We start from the raw sequence: 19,845 nt of genomic DNA on the forward strand, positions 1-19,845 counted from the left end.
ATTTATGACCTTCCTAGATATTTATTAGTTGTAATGGATGCGAATTGTATAACGTACATGCCCATACCTTTTCCTATTGTATATCCATAGGTCAAATGAACTTTAAAAAAAAAAAAAATTATGAAGCCAAAAGTTATCTGTGATCCGTTTACAATTTACTATCTAATGTATCTTCTGCCGGGGGACTAAATCCTGCACCAGCAGGGGGATAGACTAGATAATCTAATAGACGTTTTCCAGCTCTAACTTCAATGATTAATAATTTACAATCCACTGAATATATTTTTAATTATTCCTGTACAGTGAGAAAAATTCTCTCTGGAATATGATCGTTTCTACAGTTCAAAGTGAAATTATTTTAGAGACTTGTACAAAAAACAAAACAAAAAACCAAGCACATGTGAGGCACGTTCTCCCCTAGAATGTATTAGTTTCTTACACTATAGCTATTAAAAAATCATTATGTCTTCTACTTGCATTGAATCATTCTCATCGCAATATTTTTAAAATAATTTTTTTAATTAATTTGGGGGGAAATTAATCTATCAATTTTAAATTTTAAATTTAGGTTCCAGAAAACAGAATCAGTAGCAAATACCATCATCTGTGAGTGACCACCTTACGTATATATTTTGAATGCTTGTATCCTCATACAGGTTCAAATACATTAATGTGACTAAATCTAGATCAGCTAAAAATAGCTTAACATTTCTTCTCCTTCGGTATTACTGAACCCATAACACCCCTAAGCCAAAATGATGAACCTTTGCATCACAGCCTGCTCCGCAGTTACCCAAGCTGGTCTAGCAGAAAGCTAAACAGCTTGGCCTATTTGCCTAGCTGTTAATTGGCCTCTAGGAAAGGCAGACTGCAAAATGAAAATCTCTACAAACTGCAAGGCTAGAGAATAATTGTTTACCTCAATTGCACGTTAGAAGCTGTTTCCAACAATAGACATGTTTTTTATTACTCCTTAAAAACTATTTTAAATGGCTATAACCCTCTTTAAAAATCTCCCAGGGATATGAGAAATTAAGATAGAATAAGCATGACAAGTGTACAAGCTAGGGGGTTTTATTGGGCTCTAAATCAGCATTACCATTTCAGCCATGTATTATCCTTGTCTTAGCTGCTAAGACAATAACAACTGCACCTAGCATAAAAATGGCTTTGAATACCAGCAATCAAAGATGATTAAGCATTATACAGCAGGTTTAAACACAGTGAAACCTCCATAAAATTGCTCTGTGCAAAATCAAGAGGGGAAACACACCCAGATTACACTTTGATTTGAGTGTGGCAATTACTTTGTGAATCACATCATGTAATTTACTTCTGTGTTACACACAATGGAAAGAACAATACTCAGGAGAAACCCATCTGCAGTCTGTTCACTGGCGAACTCGCTTTCAAGTACATTAAACACGATCTGGCTATACCACTCAGTGAGGATTATTCAAATAAAGAAGAAATTACAATATTTGTTCCACAAAGTAAACTGAATAGTGCATTCTGTTCATTTTGAAAACATTTACTCTTAAGAGAGACTTGTATAATGATTTCAGGATTTTTTTAATCACCATTTTACAAAAAACATGTATTTTTATTTTCTCTGTCACGTTTTATTGCAGGTCAGTTCATTAGTGTAGGGTTGCATACACATCTTTGTTATTGTAGGGTTACTTGGGAGCATTTGATTATTTACATGTCTTTGTTATTGTAGGATTGCTCATGAGTGCTGGACTGAGTATAACACATTATTATCATATAGCTGCATTGAGTGCTGAGTTTGTTGCTGTAGGGTTGCTTGAGCTCTGGGCCATTGGCAGACTTCTCCCCCCCCCTTTTTAAGCACTGAAACATTTATTTGGGGGGGGAGGAGGCGGGAAGGATAAAACATTACATGTACTTCGCAGAAACAATCTTAGATGAAACCTACAAGATTAAAAAGGTTAAAATGTGGGCTTCCAATCTTGAAAGCGTCCTTTTCCAAACAACAATTTAAGGGAGATTTTCAAAGGTAAAAATGGCAGGTAGGTGTCCCAACTTCTCAGTGCAAGTTAGATCCCTAACTGCTCATTGTGACTTGGCTAATGTCTCCCTTAGTGTAATGCTGATGAACGTTTGAAAAGCCAAGAGCCACCCTAACTGCCTAGGAAGGAAGAGCTGATTTTCAGAGGTCTGAGCATCCGCAGCTCTGATTGAAGTCTATAGGAGCAGTGGGTGCTCAACTCCCTAAGAAAATGATGCTCCTACTCTTCTATTGCTGCAGTAATATAATCGGTCTCTTTTTCCATCTTCTCCATGGCTTTCTATGTAATTCATTCACACACTGTTTCTGGTTTACATCTTTCCTCCATAGCCCTCTCTTCTTCCCCTTGTCTCCACTACTGTTGACAGCTCATCACCCAGGCTCACAGATATTCTCCTCTCTCTTACATCCAGGCTCCAATATCCCCTGCCAGTCTTTTTGCTACAATCTCTCTAAAATCCTTCCTTTCTGCTCTACCCCAATGCCATTCTCTAGCCCTTGTTCACCTCTAGCCTTGATTACGACAACCTCCTTCTCTGTTGCTTCCCTGCAATTCATCTTACCTCCCCCTTTGATTTACTCTAAATGCTGTTGCTAAGATCAGCTTCCCCTCCTGGCACTCCCCTATTCAAATCTGTCCACTGCCTTTTGCATCAAGTTCATGCTTCCCGTCAAGGCCACGCAAAATTCCACTCCTGCCTTTGTCTCTGTTCTTGATTCCTCCTACTCCCACTCTCACGCCCTTCGTTCTGCCCAGATCTCCCTTTTAACTGCCCCTTTCTGCCATCCCACCTCTCCCGCTGAGAATTCCTTCCTATGTGCCAAATATTCCCTCTCTCCATTCAAATCCCTCCAGGAAACCAATACCTTCTATCAATGCTTAGCAATACAAGACCTATCGGTCTTTGTATCCCCTGGAAAGTAATGGAGTAGCATCCTGGTGTCAGAACACTGGAATGAGAGAGGCTGCACAGGAAAAAGGCTTTGCACGCTGATGAGGAAATGGTGTAGAGTCACTAAGTAAAATGTGCACGATTCAAGCCAAGGCCCTCACCCTGTGTATTGTGTCTCTGTTAGAAGTGTTTAATTTAGACTGAAATCCCTAGGGGAGGGACCATGCCCTCTTGTAGGAATGAACAGCACTGAGAATACTGCTCGTGTTCAATAAATTACAATATTAAATAGACCTTGTCTATATGGGAAAGATTTACTAGTTATCCTGGTATAAATAACACTAACACACAACCTCTCTCTCAGTGTAGACACTTATTCCAGAGTAAGAGTGGCTTATTTCAGTTCAGCTTAAATCCCTTCCCAAGTGATATAAGCTAAAATGAACAAAGCAAATCTTACACTGGAATGAAAGTGTCCACACACGGGGTTATACCAGTATAACTGTATCAAGACTGTATATAAGAACAGAAGAATGACCATACTGGAACAGACCAAAGGTCCATCTAGCCCAGTATCCTGTCTTCCGACAGTGACCAATGCCAGGTGCCCCAGAGGGAATGAACAGAACACGTAATCATCAAGTGATCCATCCAGTGTTGCCCATTCCCAGCTTCTGGCAAACAGAGGTTAGGGACACCATCCCTGCCTATCCTGGCTAACAGCCATTGATGGACCTATCCTCCATGAATGTATCTAGTTCTTTTTTCAACCCTGTTACAGTCTTGGCCTTCACAACATCCTTGGGCAAGGAACTTACATAAACTGATGGTTGAATATCTGCATTACAATACTGTGGCAGGCGAACAAAAAAACAAAACAAAACAAAAACACCACATGGGGCAACTAAAATAGAATGACACTTCTTTGAGATTTTTATTAGTCTTATTTTATCTAGCTAAAAAATAATTATAGCTATTAAGTAACTGGGATTCTAACCAAAGGTCCAATTCTCACCCTCCAAGCGTAGAACCCATACGGTCACTTACTCCATGATCTGATACCCTTTCCCACTATGTGGGTGTTTTGGCCAGATGTGTGGATTCAATGCCCTCCCCCACCCCAATCCCCAAAGTTTCCCCTGCACTAGCGTGGAGCTGCTGTGGAAGAAAACTTTCCAGAGTGCAAACAATGAGTAATGTAGTTCCCTTGTGCAGCTTTTGTATGGCTCCCCCATTCCACTCTGGGCAGCAGAACCATGCTAGTTCCATTGGTTCTCTGGTCTTGTTCGCCCACACCAAAAGGCAAAAGTGTACCCTAAAGGGCAATGTATCTCCATGCAAAAGGAAAGATATTTACACTGGTGGTTCTCAACCAGGGGTCCGGGGCCCCCTGGGGGGCCGCAAGCAGGTTTCGGGGGGCTGCCAAGCAGGGCTGGCATTAGACTTGCTGCCTGGGCCTCAGCAAGTCGAAGCCCCACCGCACGGGGCTGAAACCCAAGGCCCGATGCCCTGCCACCCGGCACTGAAGCTGAAACCTGAGCAATTTAGCTTCATAGGACCCCCTGTGGTATGGGGCCTGGGCAATTGCCCTGCTTGCTACCCCCTAATGATAGTCCTGGCTTTTATATGCAGAAAAATAGTTGTTGGAGCACAGGTGGGCTGTGGAATTTTTATAGCGCGGGGGAGGGAGGGAAAGGGCTCCGAAAGAAAAAGGTTGAGAACCCCTGGTTTACACTAGAGGAGGTCAACGGGGACATAAAACCAGACAAGAGACTCAACAGTGACTAGTCAATGGGAACTGGGGGCAAATAGGTGAGCAAATCCCACCAAGAAAAACGGACTTGGAGGGCCTTGTTGCCTGGCATTTACCTTCTTGTTCCAATCACTGTGACATGGAGATACCGCTAGTTCGTGTCTTTCAGAAAGGGACATGAAAAGGATTTTATACATGATACAGTCAAAAGGAACTGCACACTTAAAAAGAGAATCAAGCATCCTTACCCTTGTTCTGTCCTCAATTTCATAGACGCGAAGCTGCATGGGAACATTAAAGCTATGCAGGATATTTCCACCAAACACCAGAGAATCTACTGGAGTATAAACTGCATGTATCCATCCTAAAGAGGAAAAGCAAAGAACTGAGAATGCCTCATGCTATGTAGGATCACAAAGGACTTTACAACCAATCACAAATTCTCATAGATCACCAGGAGGAATACAAATATTATTAGTCCCATTCTACAGACAGAGAAACTGAGGCACTGAGAGGTTAAATGACTTGCTCAAGGTCACACTTCAAGATTGCTGTAATAGCAAGAAAGTGTTTGTATGTGTGTGTATAATGATAGCTCTAGAGACTGAATTGCTCTATTTAGCCACAGAACAGCTACAACATGGGTGGAGGCTAAGCAAGCTTCCCTTACGCTGCTGCACCAACGTGAGTCAACCACAACCCACAGATGAGAAGGAAGTTCACTCTCCATGGCCCGTTCAGCTCTTAGTCTCTCTTCTGACATCACCAAACAGGGGCACAAATCATGTTAACAGTGGTGGCAGGTCTGTGATGTGCAGATGGATTGAGACACACCAAACTTGTATCACACAAGGCCCAAACAGCCATCAGACAGTAGCAACTTAAGGTCACTACCAGCCATCTTGCAGAGGTAAAAGCTCCATATCCCATTACCAATTCTTCAAAACAACTGAAAATATTTTTATTTGGCAAGTCCGTAGTGTTTCTCCCACTACAGCTGATGAGATTGCTAACAACCCAATCCTGCAAGGAAAGTTCCCTTAATGGACTCCAAAGGGAGGTGAGGATGCTCACCACCCATGGATCAAGCCATAGCAGTTCAGGCAGCTGGCTTCTCTGCGTTCCTTCCTCTGCACTATTTGCCTGTCACGTGATTAGCTGACGCATGGGATACCTAGGACTCTAGACTCTGATCTCAGCAGTGACAAAGGAATTGATCCTACTAACGATCTGGGACCCCGGGAGTTTGTAACATTAATTCTTGTTTTAAATCAAAAGCATTTCAATTAATAAACCAGCAAGCAGAGCATAAGGGGTTGTCAATTTCTTCCTAACTGTGCACTGCTTTCCATTAAAGCTGGAGAGGTTTTCATTTGCCTCAAGATCAGTGAGGCAGCAGGAAAATGCAACCTGGGCCTACAGAGTGACCTCTCCAGCCACTAGGCACAAAAGCATTTCCCCTGCTAGAGCTTGCGGACCTGCTGGGTTATGCTTGGGAAGCCCTTGAACCACCATATATGACAGGACATTGGCTCACAGTGCTTTCACTGAGAAGCATTTAGTAGGAGAGGGACAGAGAAAAAACTCAAGTTAAAATTTTCTCCCCAGGAACACAAAGCCTGGTTCTTGGTACATTTTTCTGATTTTACGAATCTAATTCCACATGATGAATCTAATGAAGTGAAAATTACAGGTGCCCAATGGTAATGGCAACTCCGGGTTATTATTACAGCTTTCTTACAATAGGTATAGTAAATTTCCTCACTGACTCACTCACAATCAACAAGGAAGTTTGTCACGCCAAATCAATCTAGCTTCTTTCCTTCCTCACAGGGGCAACTGCTGCAAGAAATAATACCCTAGTCTTGGATATGCATATATAAAAAACTACTGAGTAAGTAGGGTAACCTAGCGATCAGAGCAATAGATTGGGAAACAGGATTCCGGTGTTCTGTTCACTGCTCACCCACGGGCTCTGTGTACACTTGGGAAGTCACCTAACTTCTCTGTGCTTCACTTTCCACACCTGGAAAAGAGGGTTAACACTTATAAACTGGCTTGGATGAAAGCTGCAATTGATACTGCCCATGAAATTTAAAAAACAACAACTGAGTAAAGAAGATTTTGACACCTGTAATGGCCTTTTGGTGGATACATGCAGCAGGACTATAAAGTCTCTTCACAAGCAGATCAGTGCACCATATCACATTAAATATATCAATTAAACATACAAATGTAATTTAAAAACTTGTAAAAATAAATGGCTTTCAAAGAGAGGGAACCTAAATAAAGTTACGGAGCTTGGAGTTAATTGCTTTTACCAGATGATCAAAGATTCACATGACATAAGGGAAAGGGTTGGAACTGTGTGTAAAAAATTAAGCTGCTACCAGGTCTCAGAGACTGATATGTTGGGTAGAATGGGGTTGCATCTGGCAACTCAGGGTTAGCCTACTCTGATGAGGTAGGTATAATTATTTCCATTTTAAGATAGGGAAACTGAGGCTCAAAAAGGTCACAGTGAAGCAGTGTCAGAGATGGGAATAGAACCCATGAATCCTGACTCCCAGTCCTCTGATCTAACCATTAGGCAACACTCCTCTCCTCACAATACATCCCAACACACTGAATTGTAAATACTGGATATGATTGCTTTATTAAGGCATTTTATAGTGCTGTCAATTGTTCTAGGTTATTTAAAAAAATCTGTTGTCAGAGATTTACGACTCTAATGTAAAAATTCACTGAGCAGAAAAAACTGTTACTCTTCAAGATGCGCTGCACATGTCCCTTCCACTGTGGGTGTTTGCACGCTCCAGTCCACGGTTGTTGGAGCATTTTCACCCTCAGCAGCATCCATCAGAGCAGCCTGAGCATGCCTTCTGCTGTCTCATGCATATCACACGAGCATAAAGGGTCAAGCCAACCCAGACTCACCCCTCCTCCCCCAAGTTCCTTCCTACTGGAAGTACTCCAATAGCAATGGGAAGGAGGGTGCATCGTAGACATGTGCAAAACATCTAGAAGAACAGTAGTTACAGAAAGGTCAGTGATCATTTTTTCTTCTTCGAGTGACTGCACATGTCCATTCCACTGTAGGTGACTCACAAGCAATTCTATTTGGAGGCAGTATTGGAATCTATTTGAACAAGGACTGGAAGACCACTTGTCCAATTTTAGCATCATCTCTTGATTGTTGAGAAATTGCATAGTGCGAGGTAAACATGTGACATGCGGACCAGGTTACCGCTTTGCAACTGTCTAATACACATGAGCCAGAAATGCTGCACAGGCCACTTGGGATCTAGATGAATGACCCAATATTCTATCTAACAGCTCCACATTAGCCAAGTGGTAACATAAGCAAATACAACCGGACATCCATGCTGAAATCCTCTGTGTAGAAATTAGGCTGCCCTTCATGCTGTCCACAAATGCAACAACAATTGAAATGAAGATCTGGAAGGTTTAGCCTGTTCCAGATAAAACACTGATGCTCTTCCAACATCTGGAGTGTGCAACAGCTCTTCTTCCTTCTTACCATGAGTCTTTGGAAAGAAGGTCGGTAAGTAAACTATTTGGATATGAAAAGAGGAGACTACTTTCGTAAGGAACCTTGGATGGGGACGAAGGTAGACTTTATCTACGTAAAAAAAGGTATACAGAGGATGTGATACTAATGCCCTCAACTCCCCTACTCTCCTGGCCACTGTAATGGCTATTAAAAATGTTACCTTCATTGAAAGGTGTAACAGACAGCAAGTCACTACAGGCTCGAAGGGAGGATCCATCAGCCCAGTTAAGACTAAATTCAGGCTCCATGGTGGAATAAGACTTTGTATGTGTGGAAACACCTTGTCCAAGCCCTTTAAAAACCTTACAACCATTGGACTGGAATAAAGGAAGTGTTTATCCCCAGGAGGGTGAAATGCCGACATACCTGCTAAGTGTACCCTAACTAAACTATATCCGCAAAAAGAAGAACAGGAGTACTTGTGGCACCTTAGAGACTAACAAATTTATTAGAGCATAAGCATTCGTGGACTACAGCCCACTTCTTCGGATGCATATAGAATGGAACATATATTGAGGAGATATATATACACACATACAGAGAGCATAAACAGGTGGGAGTTGTCTTACCAACTCTGAGAGGCCAATTAATTAGTTGATTAATTAATTGGCCTCTCAGAGTTGGTAAGACAACTCCCACCTGTTTATGCTCTCTGTATGTGTGTATATATATCTCCTCAATATATGTTCCATTCTATATGCATCCGAAGAAGTGGGCTGTAGTCCACGAAAGCTTATGCTCTAATAAATTTGTTAGTCTCTAAGGTGCCACAAGTACTCCTGTTCTTCTTTTTGCGGATACAGACTAACACGGCTGCTACTCTGAAACCTAACTAAACTAATCACTAATCCTTGATGTTTCAGGTACAAACATAGTCCAGCCTTTGCTGAATAGAACCAAGGATGGGGGAAAACACCTTTCAGCCTTGACCAGACGGAAAACCTTCCACTTAGCAAGGTAAGTTGTCCTCGTTGATGGTTTTCTACTATTCAGCAGTACCTCCTACACCTCTCTGGAGCAGGACTCCTCCACCAATGTTATCCATGAAGTCTCCAGGCTGACTGGTGAAGAGCCTCAAGGTTGAGGTGGAAGAGGTGGCTGCGATTCTGTGAAACTAAGTCTGCGTGAAGCGGGAGCAATAGGGGGACTGATTGATAGGTCTGAGAACTGAGAAAAACAGTGCTATGAGGCCAAACTGGGACAATCAGTATAAGATTGAACTTGTCTGGTTTGGCCTTGAACAGAACTCTGGGCAGAAGAGCTATGCAGGGGAAGAGTGTACAGAGACCCTCCGACTATGGCAATAAAAAAGTGTCCATCAGCAAACCTGGGCTATGACCTGCTCTGGAGCAGAACTGGTGTCATTTTGTGGTGTCCTTTGTGGCAAACAGATCCACTTGGGATGTTCCCCAGAGCTAGAAAATGGACCTTGCTATGTCTGGGCCAAGGGACCACTAATGATGGTTGATAAACAACTTGCTTATGCGATCTGCCAGTGTATCCTGAGTCCCCAGGAGCAGGGCCGCCGTCAGAAGTATAGAGTTACTGATGTAGAAGTCCCAGAGCAAGACTGCTTCCCAACAGAGTAGTGAGGACTGGGCTCCTCCCTGCTTGTTTACATAAAACATGGCTGTTGTATTGTCAGTCAGCATCCTGATGCAAGGAAGGAATGCCATGCAAGCTACACGGACAGTCCGCGGCTTCCTGATGTTTATGTGCAGACTGAAATCTTAGGGAGACTAGAGATTTTGTGTCTGCAGGTGTCCCACGTAAGCACCCCATCCCAGATCCGAGGCATCTGTGACTAAGGTAAGTAAGTACGCCCCACCTCAGCACAACTCCCCTGAATGCACTGTTGGGTCTAACCACCAAATCTAGGGAGGATAAGATGCAATTTTGTACGTGCACTAACATGCCTACGTGGTGCCTTCTTGGAGAATATATATCTGCCACCCAGCCCTGAAGGGATCTGAGGCACTGTCTGGAGTACTGGACCACGTAAGTGCACATGGCCAAGTGCCCCAGAAGTCTTACCATGGAGAGAGGATAAGCCTTCAAGTCCAGAAAAAGGCTTCGCATTGCAAGAAACCTTGTCTATGGTAGCAAGGCCCTGGCCATTGGGGAGTCCAGGACCACTCCAATAAATACTGTTTTCAGTTTCAGAGACAGGACTGACTTGTCTGTGTTGATTAACAGGCTGAGGATGCTGAAAGTGGACCAGATTATGCAGATTCTGGACACCACCTGCAACCTGGACCAACTTCTTATCAGCCAGTCATCCAGGTAAGGGAATACACGGACCCTCCCCCTGCCCCCCATCTCTAGAGGAAAAGCTGCTACCACCACCATATGGTCTGTAAATACAAGAGGGGCAACTGAGAAACCAAAGGGGATGGGCTGTGAACTGATAATGGCAGCTCCAGATGGTGAAACTTAGAAATGTTCTGTGGCCCTGCTGAATTGCCACATGAATGTAGGCATCCTTTAAGTTGAGAGCAGCATACCTGTCCCCAGGAAATAAGGGACGCTAACGTGACCATCCAGAATTTCCCTTTTTTTTTTTTATTAAATAACTGCCTTGTATCTAAAATAGGCCAAAGACCCCCTTTTGCCTTCGGGATCAGGAAGTATTGGGAGTAAAAACCCTTTCTCTTGAACAAAGATGGGATCTCCTCTCTAGCGCCTACAAGAAGAAGTGATTGTACCTCTTGCAGTAATGCTTTCTTGTGAGAGCGGTCCCTGAAGAGGGAGGGGGAAAGGAGGCAGAAATAAAAGGAAGCGAATATCCCACTTCCACCGTGCTTAAATTCCACCAATCTGTTATGATGTGGGTCCAAGCATGATAGAAGCAGGACGAGCAGTTTGCAAAAATTAGAACAGAAAAGTATGGCACTCTTAGAACAGGTAGACTGCTCTTGACCGATCAAACTGAGCTGCTGGAAGAAGCCACCTGCCTCTACAAACACCAATGGTTGCAGAAACAGAGAGAAGTGGTGGTAGAGATCACCATTTCTAACCTCTGCTCCTTTTCTTTGGTAGGTCTTGGGTTCAAGAAATAAATCCCTGAAATCACTGACACTGATGATGGCAGAATGCCTTCCGCTGAGGGATTTCAGCCTCACTCTAAAATCCTTGAAACTATGCAGAGTCTCGTCCATCTTTTCTGAAAAGAGCAATGATACCTCAAAGGGTAAGTCCTGCACTAGCTCTAGCACCTCTGGAGGGAGGCCAGAAGAGTCCAGCCAAAATGAGCACCTCATTGTGATGGCAGAGGCCATACTGTGCTCTGCAGAATCTGCTTCATCAAGACATGCCACCAGAGCTGTTCTGACAACCATTTTGTCCTCCACTATCACAGTGAGGAACTGAGGCTCCCAGATGAGGTGAAGCAAGTCTCTAAATTTCAAAACCGTATCCCACAGAGTGAAATTGTAGTGTCCCAGCAAAGCTTGTTGGTTCGCAATGTGAAGCACCATCCACCTGTGGAATAAAACTTACTCACAAATAAGTCTAGTGTCTTGTCCTCTTTATTCTTTGCGGTTGAAGCCTGGTGCCTATGTTGCTCCCATGAGTCCCTGTCTTTCCTTTTCCTTGGCAGCTGCCACTACAAGGCAGGTGGAGGAGGGGGATACGTGCTTGAACCCGTGTGAGTGGACATAGCACCGTCTCTCCACATTTTAGCAGCCATCTTAGCAATCAGAAGCAGGGAAGCTGGGCTCTGCCAAAGGATCTTGGTAGGCTCTAAAAAAGCCTAATTTATTGGAAGAGCTATTCTAGTAGGGGCCACAGCAGAATGTCCACCAGCTTGTGGGATTTTTTCTGGACCTCCTCCGGATGAATATCAAGTCATAGCCATTCTCTTTAACAGCATCTGATGAGTCTTAACATTGTCCAGAAGTGGAGAAACAGACTCCGCCACAATTGCCTTACCAGGAGATGAGGAAGAGGATACGAACAATACTGGGGGCTGGTCCAGTTCCTAGCTCTCTTGCAACTGCTGTGTGAGGGATCCCTTGGTGCTGGTCTCAGTTCCAACGCTATCATGCTTGTGGCAGTGATGCTCCTGATGCTCAGCAGATTGAGCTGGCCGAGATGGCTGCAGAGATTTTGACTGGGGGGGGGAACCTTGTGGGTTCCAAAAAGGCCACTGGTACAGCTGTGGACCCCAGCTATGCATAGCACCAGAGTTCCTCCTGTAAGTTCCCTGCTGGTACTAAGGCGGAAACCAGGCCATCAAGTGGCATATCCCTCTGATGGGACTAGGTAGATGGGATACATAGGAACCCGCTTCAGAGTCTGATGAGGACAAAGCTTCTAATTGAGATCAAGGCAATGCCATACCCACCAGTGCCAGAGAAGGTGGCTCAGACTCTGAAGAAACGGGAGCCAGGGATATCATCCATGGCTTTCCACTAGACACTACCGGCCTTACTGGCACCCTGACAGCCAAATCCAGTGGAGCTGCTTGGTGTGGAGCTGAAAGCACAGGAGGTGGTACCTTGGGCACTGGTGCCAGGTGCGTCTCTTGAACTACTAGTGATAGATGAACCGAGAGGTTCAACAGCTCTCCCACAGCCTCAGATGCCTCCGGAGTAGATGGTACCAGGAAGAGACAATCTGCAATATCATGGCACAAGGAGACGCCAATGAAGGTGTGTCAGGAGCTGGTCTCAACAGGCCCACAATGGGTTCTGGAGTTAATGAACTCCCATGTTTAGAGGTGTGCTATGGGAAGTGCTTACTCTCTGAACACCCTGCCAAGTCTTTAGCAGAGCTCATCCTCTTTGATTCCTTTCACGACCTTGGTACTGAGTCCAATTTCTGATCTCTCCTCTTCGGTACTGCGGATCTGCCTCTCCGTACCAGTAGTGCTGGAGTTGTGCTACTGATTAACGCCAAGATGCTTGATACCCAGACCGAAATAGAGGGCTCACATGGAGGCTGAAATGCCAATATTAGCAGATATTTTAACGTGCTGCCCTGTCTTTTTTCAAATGGGGCTGAAAGCCCTTACAAATGCCACACATGTTGCTCCCGTGAGCCTCCCACAAGCGCTTAAGGCAGCTGGGGTTAGGGTCATTATTCAGCATAACCTTGTCAGAGAGCATGCCATACGTCCAGTACCAGGGCTGGTACCCAAACTGGGTGCAGGAACCACACAAAGAACAAAAACAAAATGTCTACAAAGTAACTAACTACTAAACTATACATGTGTACTATTTACAGATATAGAAAAAAGACTCGCAAAAGCAAGGACAGGGAGCTCCAACAATCATCACAGGCGGTAGGAAAGAGCTGAGAGGGGTCTAGGGCAGCTCAGCCCTTTATGCCTGAGCAATATGCACAAGTCAGCAGAGGGTGCTGAGGCTGCCCTGATGGGTACAGCTAAGGATAAAAACTCTCCAACAATTGTACACTGAAGCACACAAACACCTACACTCAAAGAACTTGACTTTAGAGGCAACAGCAAGCGGAGGTGGAGGGAGAAAAAGAAGCTATTGCTTTTGGTTCTTTCGTTTTATAGGGAGTGCAAAAAAATACCAACACAGGAGTTAGACTTTTGATATTGTATGGTGGAATTAAAAAAATATATTTTAAAGTGGCCTAGGTTGCTCAAATTATGTTCTCTCAGGGGAAATCCATACTTGAGCTATTGCTTTCGTTATTTCTTCCCCCATGGATTTTAGTCTCAACGTATCTCCCTAGACCTCTCAGTCTCAGCCTCACAAGCCCCAATAGATATTAAGGGCTCTTGTGTTAATGATCCCCAAACTCACTAGTAGTAGACCCTGATGTGATTAGGTAACCGCTCCAGAGGAACAGTCACTGACCGTCAGGTCAATGCTCCAGTGAACAGTGCCTCAGGCACAATAAATCCTTAACAGAAATATTACTGACAAGGAAGTAAATAATGCCCATTTTTGAGCCTGTCATTGCGAAAGAGACAGTAAAGAGGGCAACAGAGAATCTGGGGAACAATTTTCAGAGGCAGCTTCTACTTTTGTGGGTAATATGCTTATCAAGTAGTTACTTATCTTACTATAGTATCTGTGCCTGTAGTTGTCAGAAACAAAACTGATCCTGCTAAGGCCTTCTCAGAATATCTGGGCCCAAAACTCTGAGGCCAAGCTGAAAATCAGGTCCTTTAAATACACATTTTTTATAAAAAACAAACAAGAAATGACAGTAGTGCTGTTAACAGACTCGTACCCAGTAAGGAGACATTGAAATACAGTGAAACCCTGCTATAACGCGATGATTGGAGTCCAAAAAATTCGATCGCGATAAATGCGCGGTCGTGGTATAGCGGGGTTACAAAAATTTACCATTTCAAGCTGGTCAGTTTCTCTTGGGCAGAAAACGACTTACATTTGCGAACTGCCCATAACAGTAGCTGAAAGGGTGCAGGTCCAGCAGCGGGGGCTCTCAGCCATGCAGCGAGAAAGGGAAACACTTGGGGAGAGCAGGGGAGACGTGCAAGGGGCAGAGGAAGAGCCAGGAGCAGCTGGGGAGGAGAATGGCTCCAGCTGCTTTTTGGGGGGGGGGTGCTTTGGTGGCGCTCCGGTCGCTTTTTGCTTGGGGCGGCCGGAGCCACCTTATGATCACATTATATCCGAATTCGTGTTATCGCAGTGCGCGTTATAGCGGGGTTTCACTGTAACAGCATTAAACCCACTAAAGTCAGAAAAAACCTCATAGGGCAGGCTACACTCAGATCTGCTGACAACGCACAACAGAACTGTAGGGCCAGAATGTCCTTCAGGCACATTACAGGGGGTGCAGACGGGCAATGCAGCCACTGGAGACCAGAAAGTCAACCAGAACTCTTTTTGTGGGCTCCCAGGCAGCGCAAATGAGAGCAGCAGCTTCGCCTTTCTTGGAAAGCACACAGTACATTCTTCTCTCTGCACTCAGCTATCTCTGCTGGCTGGTAAGGAAGGGGACCAAACCCAGGTCCATGCTCTCCTTTTGGACTTCCTAGCCCTTTTGCACAATTAACACTCACAGGAGACCTAAGAGGAAGCAGGGACTATGCTCCCCCACTGGATTCAAGCCAGCACCTGCAGAGGAAGCAAGAAAGAGAAGATGCTTGTGCTCTCCTTTTCTTTGTGCACCCATGCGGGGTCCAGCAGAATCTGACTCCAATGTTGTACAACCACTTTCAGACACACTGTATCCTAAAGTACTTCAGGCCTGCTTGATGAATGCAGTTACAGAGTTGATAATAGCACAGAAAGAGACCGACATTAGGAAGTGTATAAAGGGAGAAGAGATGTTTACAGATGAGATCAGAAATAAGATGGAAAGTTGACAAATTAGCATGACACAGGAAGTCTGGTCCAGAAAGTTAGAAGTTCCAAGGTGCAGACTCCTGCACTAACACTAACCAGATGGGGTGTAGGGGAAAGAGAGACGAGGCCAGTGCTAGGAGAGTGGAAGGGATGAAGAGGGGAGTACAGAGAGACAAGCTGTAAGTAGGAAAGACCTTTTACATTTCCTGATTGTAATACTGGGGGAAACAAGCTCAAGGAACGTAGAAGCTCAGCTGCTACATTTGATTCATTCCCACAGCTCAGACATCAGCAAGTTATGAAACAACTAGATAACTGTTTGCAAACAAGAACATGAAGTGGCTTTCTGAGCTTCCCAATTCCAATGTGCAGCATCCACACAAGTGGCTTTTTAAAAAGGAAGAGGGTTTTCCTGAGTAGGTGAACAAAATGGAGCTACAAAGGTAACTGAGATCATAATCTGAAGGCACTGGCGTTCCCTCATTATCATCATGTATGTAATAATATACTACATTTATCTCTCAGTCCTGCTATGATAGGTCACCAGTACTATCTACTGGATGGAATATCAGATCTGTTTGCATGTATGATCATGTCATCCCCTAATGGATGCAATGTCAGACATGCTCATGCAGGTTTGAATTTTTTGACTTGTAATGGCTTATTACTGCTATGCAAGCTACAGTAGAGATCCCTTTAGTGTGTCTGTAATCAATTCCCCCCCCCGCCCAGATCCTATAGCAGACATAAGCCATGATATTACTGCACAAGCATGAATCTGTCATGGGTTATTGCTAGTTGTGAGATATTATCTGCCCCTCAGTAATAAGCTCATAAAAGCAAAGCACACCAAAAAAAATTAGCAAAGTTCATTCCATCTTTGATGCTAAAATAGCATAGGACTAATATTAGAACAAAGGGATTAAGGACTGAAAAAATCAAAAGCAGGGAGAATAGCACATTTTTGGTTGAAAAACAAAAACAAACACACCTACTATTACCTGAGACTGAAATTAGATTTCTGTGTGAGAGAGACTGCAGGGCTCCAGGGACTTGTAATGGATGAAAACCTTTTCCCTGTAGGTCATTCATTCCAACCTGGCCCCTGTTGGTAGTGGTACTATTTGATAGCTATTTGATGAGATTCAGTCTAATTTCTAATGGACAGAAATTGAAAAAGCAGCACCAGGCGTTGCCAGTCTCAGAAAAGGGATGAAAATCTGAATGAAAATGGAACCTGATCTACCCTCTAATTCCTCTGGAGACAGTTCCTATAGCTCAGAGTTGAGGCAAATTGTCAGGGTATAGCAGGGAAATCCTACACTGCCACTACTTGTGCCATTCTTTTCTGTAGGCAGAGGACTTCAGACTCCAGGCCTGTAAACCCAGCACCTTTCACCAGCAACAAAGAGAAGAGGTTGGAATTAAAAAGTACAAACAGTTTATTCACCTTTTGTAACCCCAATTATCAAGCAGCAACAAGAGAAAAGCACACTAGGTTGGGTGTTCCTAAAGTTGATCTTTATTATTTCAGTTCTTGGGGATTAATGAACACTTGCTCTTTCCCCCAACACTCCCTCCTTTGTAGAGTCCACAGTCAATACAGTGATGGCATTTTAGTCAGGAAGTTCAGAGCTAACCTTATCTAGTTCGCAATTACAGATCACTCTACTGCTCCTACCATACACTTGATTATTTAGCTGTTATCACCTTAGGTAAACCTGGAAGGTAAAATTAACAACAAATGCCTTTCTGAATGGTTTAAAAAAAAAGATAATGAGATTCTATCTTCTGAAGTTCTATAAAACAGGCATTATTGAACATTCCAAACTTGTTACTAGATTTTGGGGGCTTGCAAATTCCTACTGTATCTTTAATCAACCATCTGAGAATAATAAAGGGCATTTAACTTATAAAGCTAAGGAGTAGACCATAGGCTCCAAGCCAGAGCACTGATGCATCTGTTTCCTTTAGCAACTGAACAATTGTTTGCTATATTGTAAAGAAAATATACTGTTCTTTTCCTATAGTTCTGCAGAACTTTGGGTAGAAAACATCTAATAAATACGTCTCAAAAATAAAGGCCAAAAGGGTTGACTGTCTAGTGAGATAATCAAACAATGGGTATTATCAGGAAGGTGGGACATCAGAGAGGAGTGGTTAGGTCATGATAGTGCCCCATAGCCCAAAATACCTGCAATGAGTCTCTCTTATGTTTGACAAGTAAAAAAAAATAACTTTGTCCCCAATAACATCACAGATAGTTTAGCAACTGTAAGCCTTACATCATTTAAATTCTGCCTTCAGCAAATTGAACAGTTAACCACTAATATATTGCCCTTCAAGACCATCCAAAAGATCTCAAAGCCCCTTACAAATATTAATTGAATCTCAGAACAACTCCCTCAGCTGGGGAAATAAAGGCACAAAAAAAAGCTACATAACTTGCCTAAGATCTCTAGCGAATCCATGGACAATCTGGGAACAGAATCCAGGCCCCTAGACCCTCAGTCTCCAAATCTTACCACCAATCACCCTCCATCACAAACAAGAAGCTGCTAAGAATTTAGAACTGAACGCAACACTGATGGTTCTAAAAATAGCTGGGCCAAAACCAGAACCATCTATCTGTAACCCTTTCCTTTGCAACCCTTGCACTTTTGAGGTTTACATATTGCCGCAGAGTGGTTGGCCCTTGTCAGCCGCACTTGTGACATAGCCAACTACCCTCCTCAGACAGGGAAAATGAAGGTAATGTGACCAGTGGATCATGTGACCCAATTAGGTATCTGGGGTAGATGAAGAGGCCTGAGGAGAGACCCTAGGCAGGAAGGCCTAAGAGTAGGGATGAGAGGGTTGCAGAGAGTTAGATGGCTCCTGCAGAGGACCCTGAAACAGCAGGGGGGAAAAGATTCCACATAGGTATGGCTGGGAGCGGTCTACCAAGGCAGGGAAGACGCCAGGCAGACAGGCCTGGGAGTGGCTTGATCAAGGGCAAATATATAAACCTTAACATACATGAACTTTGGTTTGGACTTTGAGGACTTTATTTTGAAACTGTTTGTGATATTAAACCAGCCCAAGTAAGGGTGATATGGGTTACAATAAAGCTTTTGTGAAATTGAGGAGCCCTGAGCAAAGGGAAACAGAGAGGGATACTGCAGGGCTACTCCATGCCACGAGGGGGTGCTTTGGAGGTGGTCACCCCATTACAGATATAATGAGACCTAGATCTGAATCACCCCTCGTTTCAGTTTTGCAGTATAAAATCCCAACCAGCAAAGTCTTGGAAAATCAAAATTTACAGCATGGCTATGCATCCATTGGGCAAAGTCAATTAAAAGCATTTTAACAGTCATACTTTTAATGTGCAATTACTTCTGCCCTCAGTATAAACACTATCCATTAAAGTTCTCGCATACAGGCTGGCTTAGCCAACGGGGCCATGATCTAGGGTCTACGTTCTAATAATAAATAGAATCTCATCCATATCAGACATCACTGTTGTCGTACTTAAGGCACCCTGAACCTTTGTGAATCACACCCAAGGCCCCAGCATATATCCTCAGTGCAGGGGGATGGACTACCTGATCTCTTGAGGTCTCCTCCAGCCCTACATTTCTATGATTCTATCTTCCCATTCCATCCATTTCACTCCCAATAACAGCTTCATCAGAGGGAGTGTTTTAACTGCTGTGTTTGACTGAAAACAAGAATGCTGCACACACTTTGTTAGATTCTCACTTCTATCAAAAAATTCCAGTGATTATAATAATATTCTACATTCACAGTGTCTTTCCTTCTAAAAGATCCCAAGGCGTTTTACAAACTATACATAAAGAAAATCACTTTGCCCGCCAATAGAATGCTGCCAGCTCTGAGGTGAGGTGTGCTTGGTTTTAACAACATACAGCAACACTAAACAAGTTAGGAAAGGACGTGAAGAAGAATGCCATATCCGGTTAAAAGCATATTATCCAGTTTGGATTTCTGACAGGACATCAAAGCTGACAACCCTATTATTGTAAAAGTCCCATGGGATCTTTAATGACAATATGAATATACGGTCAAATTCTTGGATTTTATGTATCACACAAAAAATGACACCTCCAGTAGCACAATGACCTCCTAATACTATGCTGGGCTATGAATTCAGGAGGAGAGTTTTGTTTAGTGAGTCAGCAACACAATTTCCTGTTCTTTCCTTGGTGGTCTCCCATCCAAGTAATGACCCAGCTCATCACTGCTTTGCTTATACGAATGATAAGATCAGAACCCAAGATGGTGTGGCTACTAAAGAA

At 43.6% G+C, this 19,845-nt stretch overlaps 1 protein-coding gene across 8 annotated transcripts in view; it reads right to left on the reverse strand.

The window, feature by feature from the left end:
- The window catches only part of KDM2B (lysine demethylase 2B), a 159,804-nt gene that overhangs the window by 73,359 nt on the left and 66,600 nt on the right, over nt 1-19,845 (reverse strand). For all 8 annotated transcript variants that reach the window (XR_010592809.1, XM_065568094.1, XM_065568092.1 and 5 more), the window contains one exon: nt 4,927-5,042. Coding sequence is in view for 7 of the 8 variants with exons in the window: in XM_065568094.1 (XP_065424166.1) it covers nt 4,927-5,042 (116 nt within the window). In the remaining variant the exon portion in view is untranslated. The remainder of the gene's footprint in view (nt 1-4,926; nt 5,043-19,845) is intronic.

This window comes from Chrysemys picta, chromosome 15, assembly GCF_011386835.1.
Source record: "Chrysemys picta bellii isolate R12L10 chromosome 15, ASM1138683v2, whole genome shotgun sequence".
NCBI lineage: Eukaryota > Metazoa > Chordata > Testudines > Emydidae > Chrysemys > Chrysemys picta.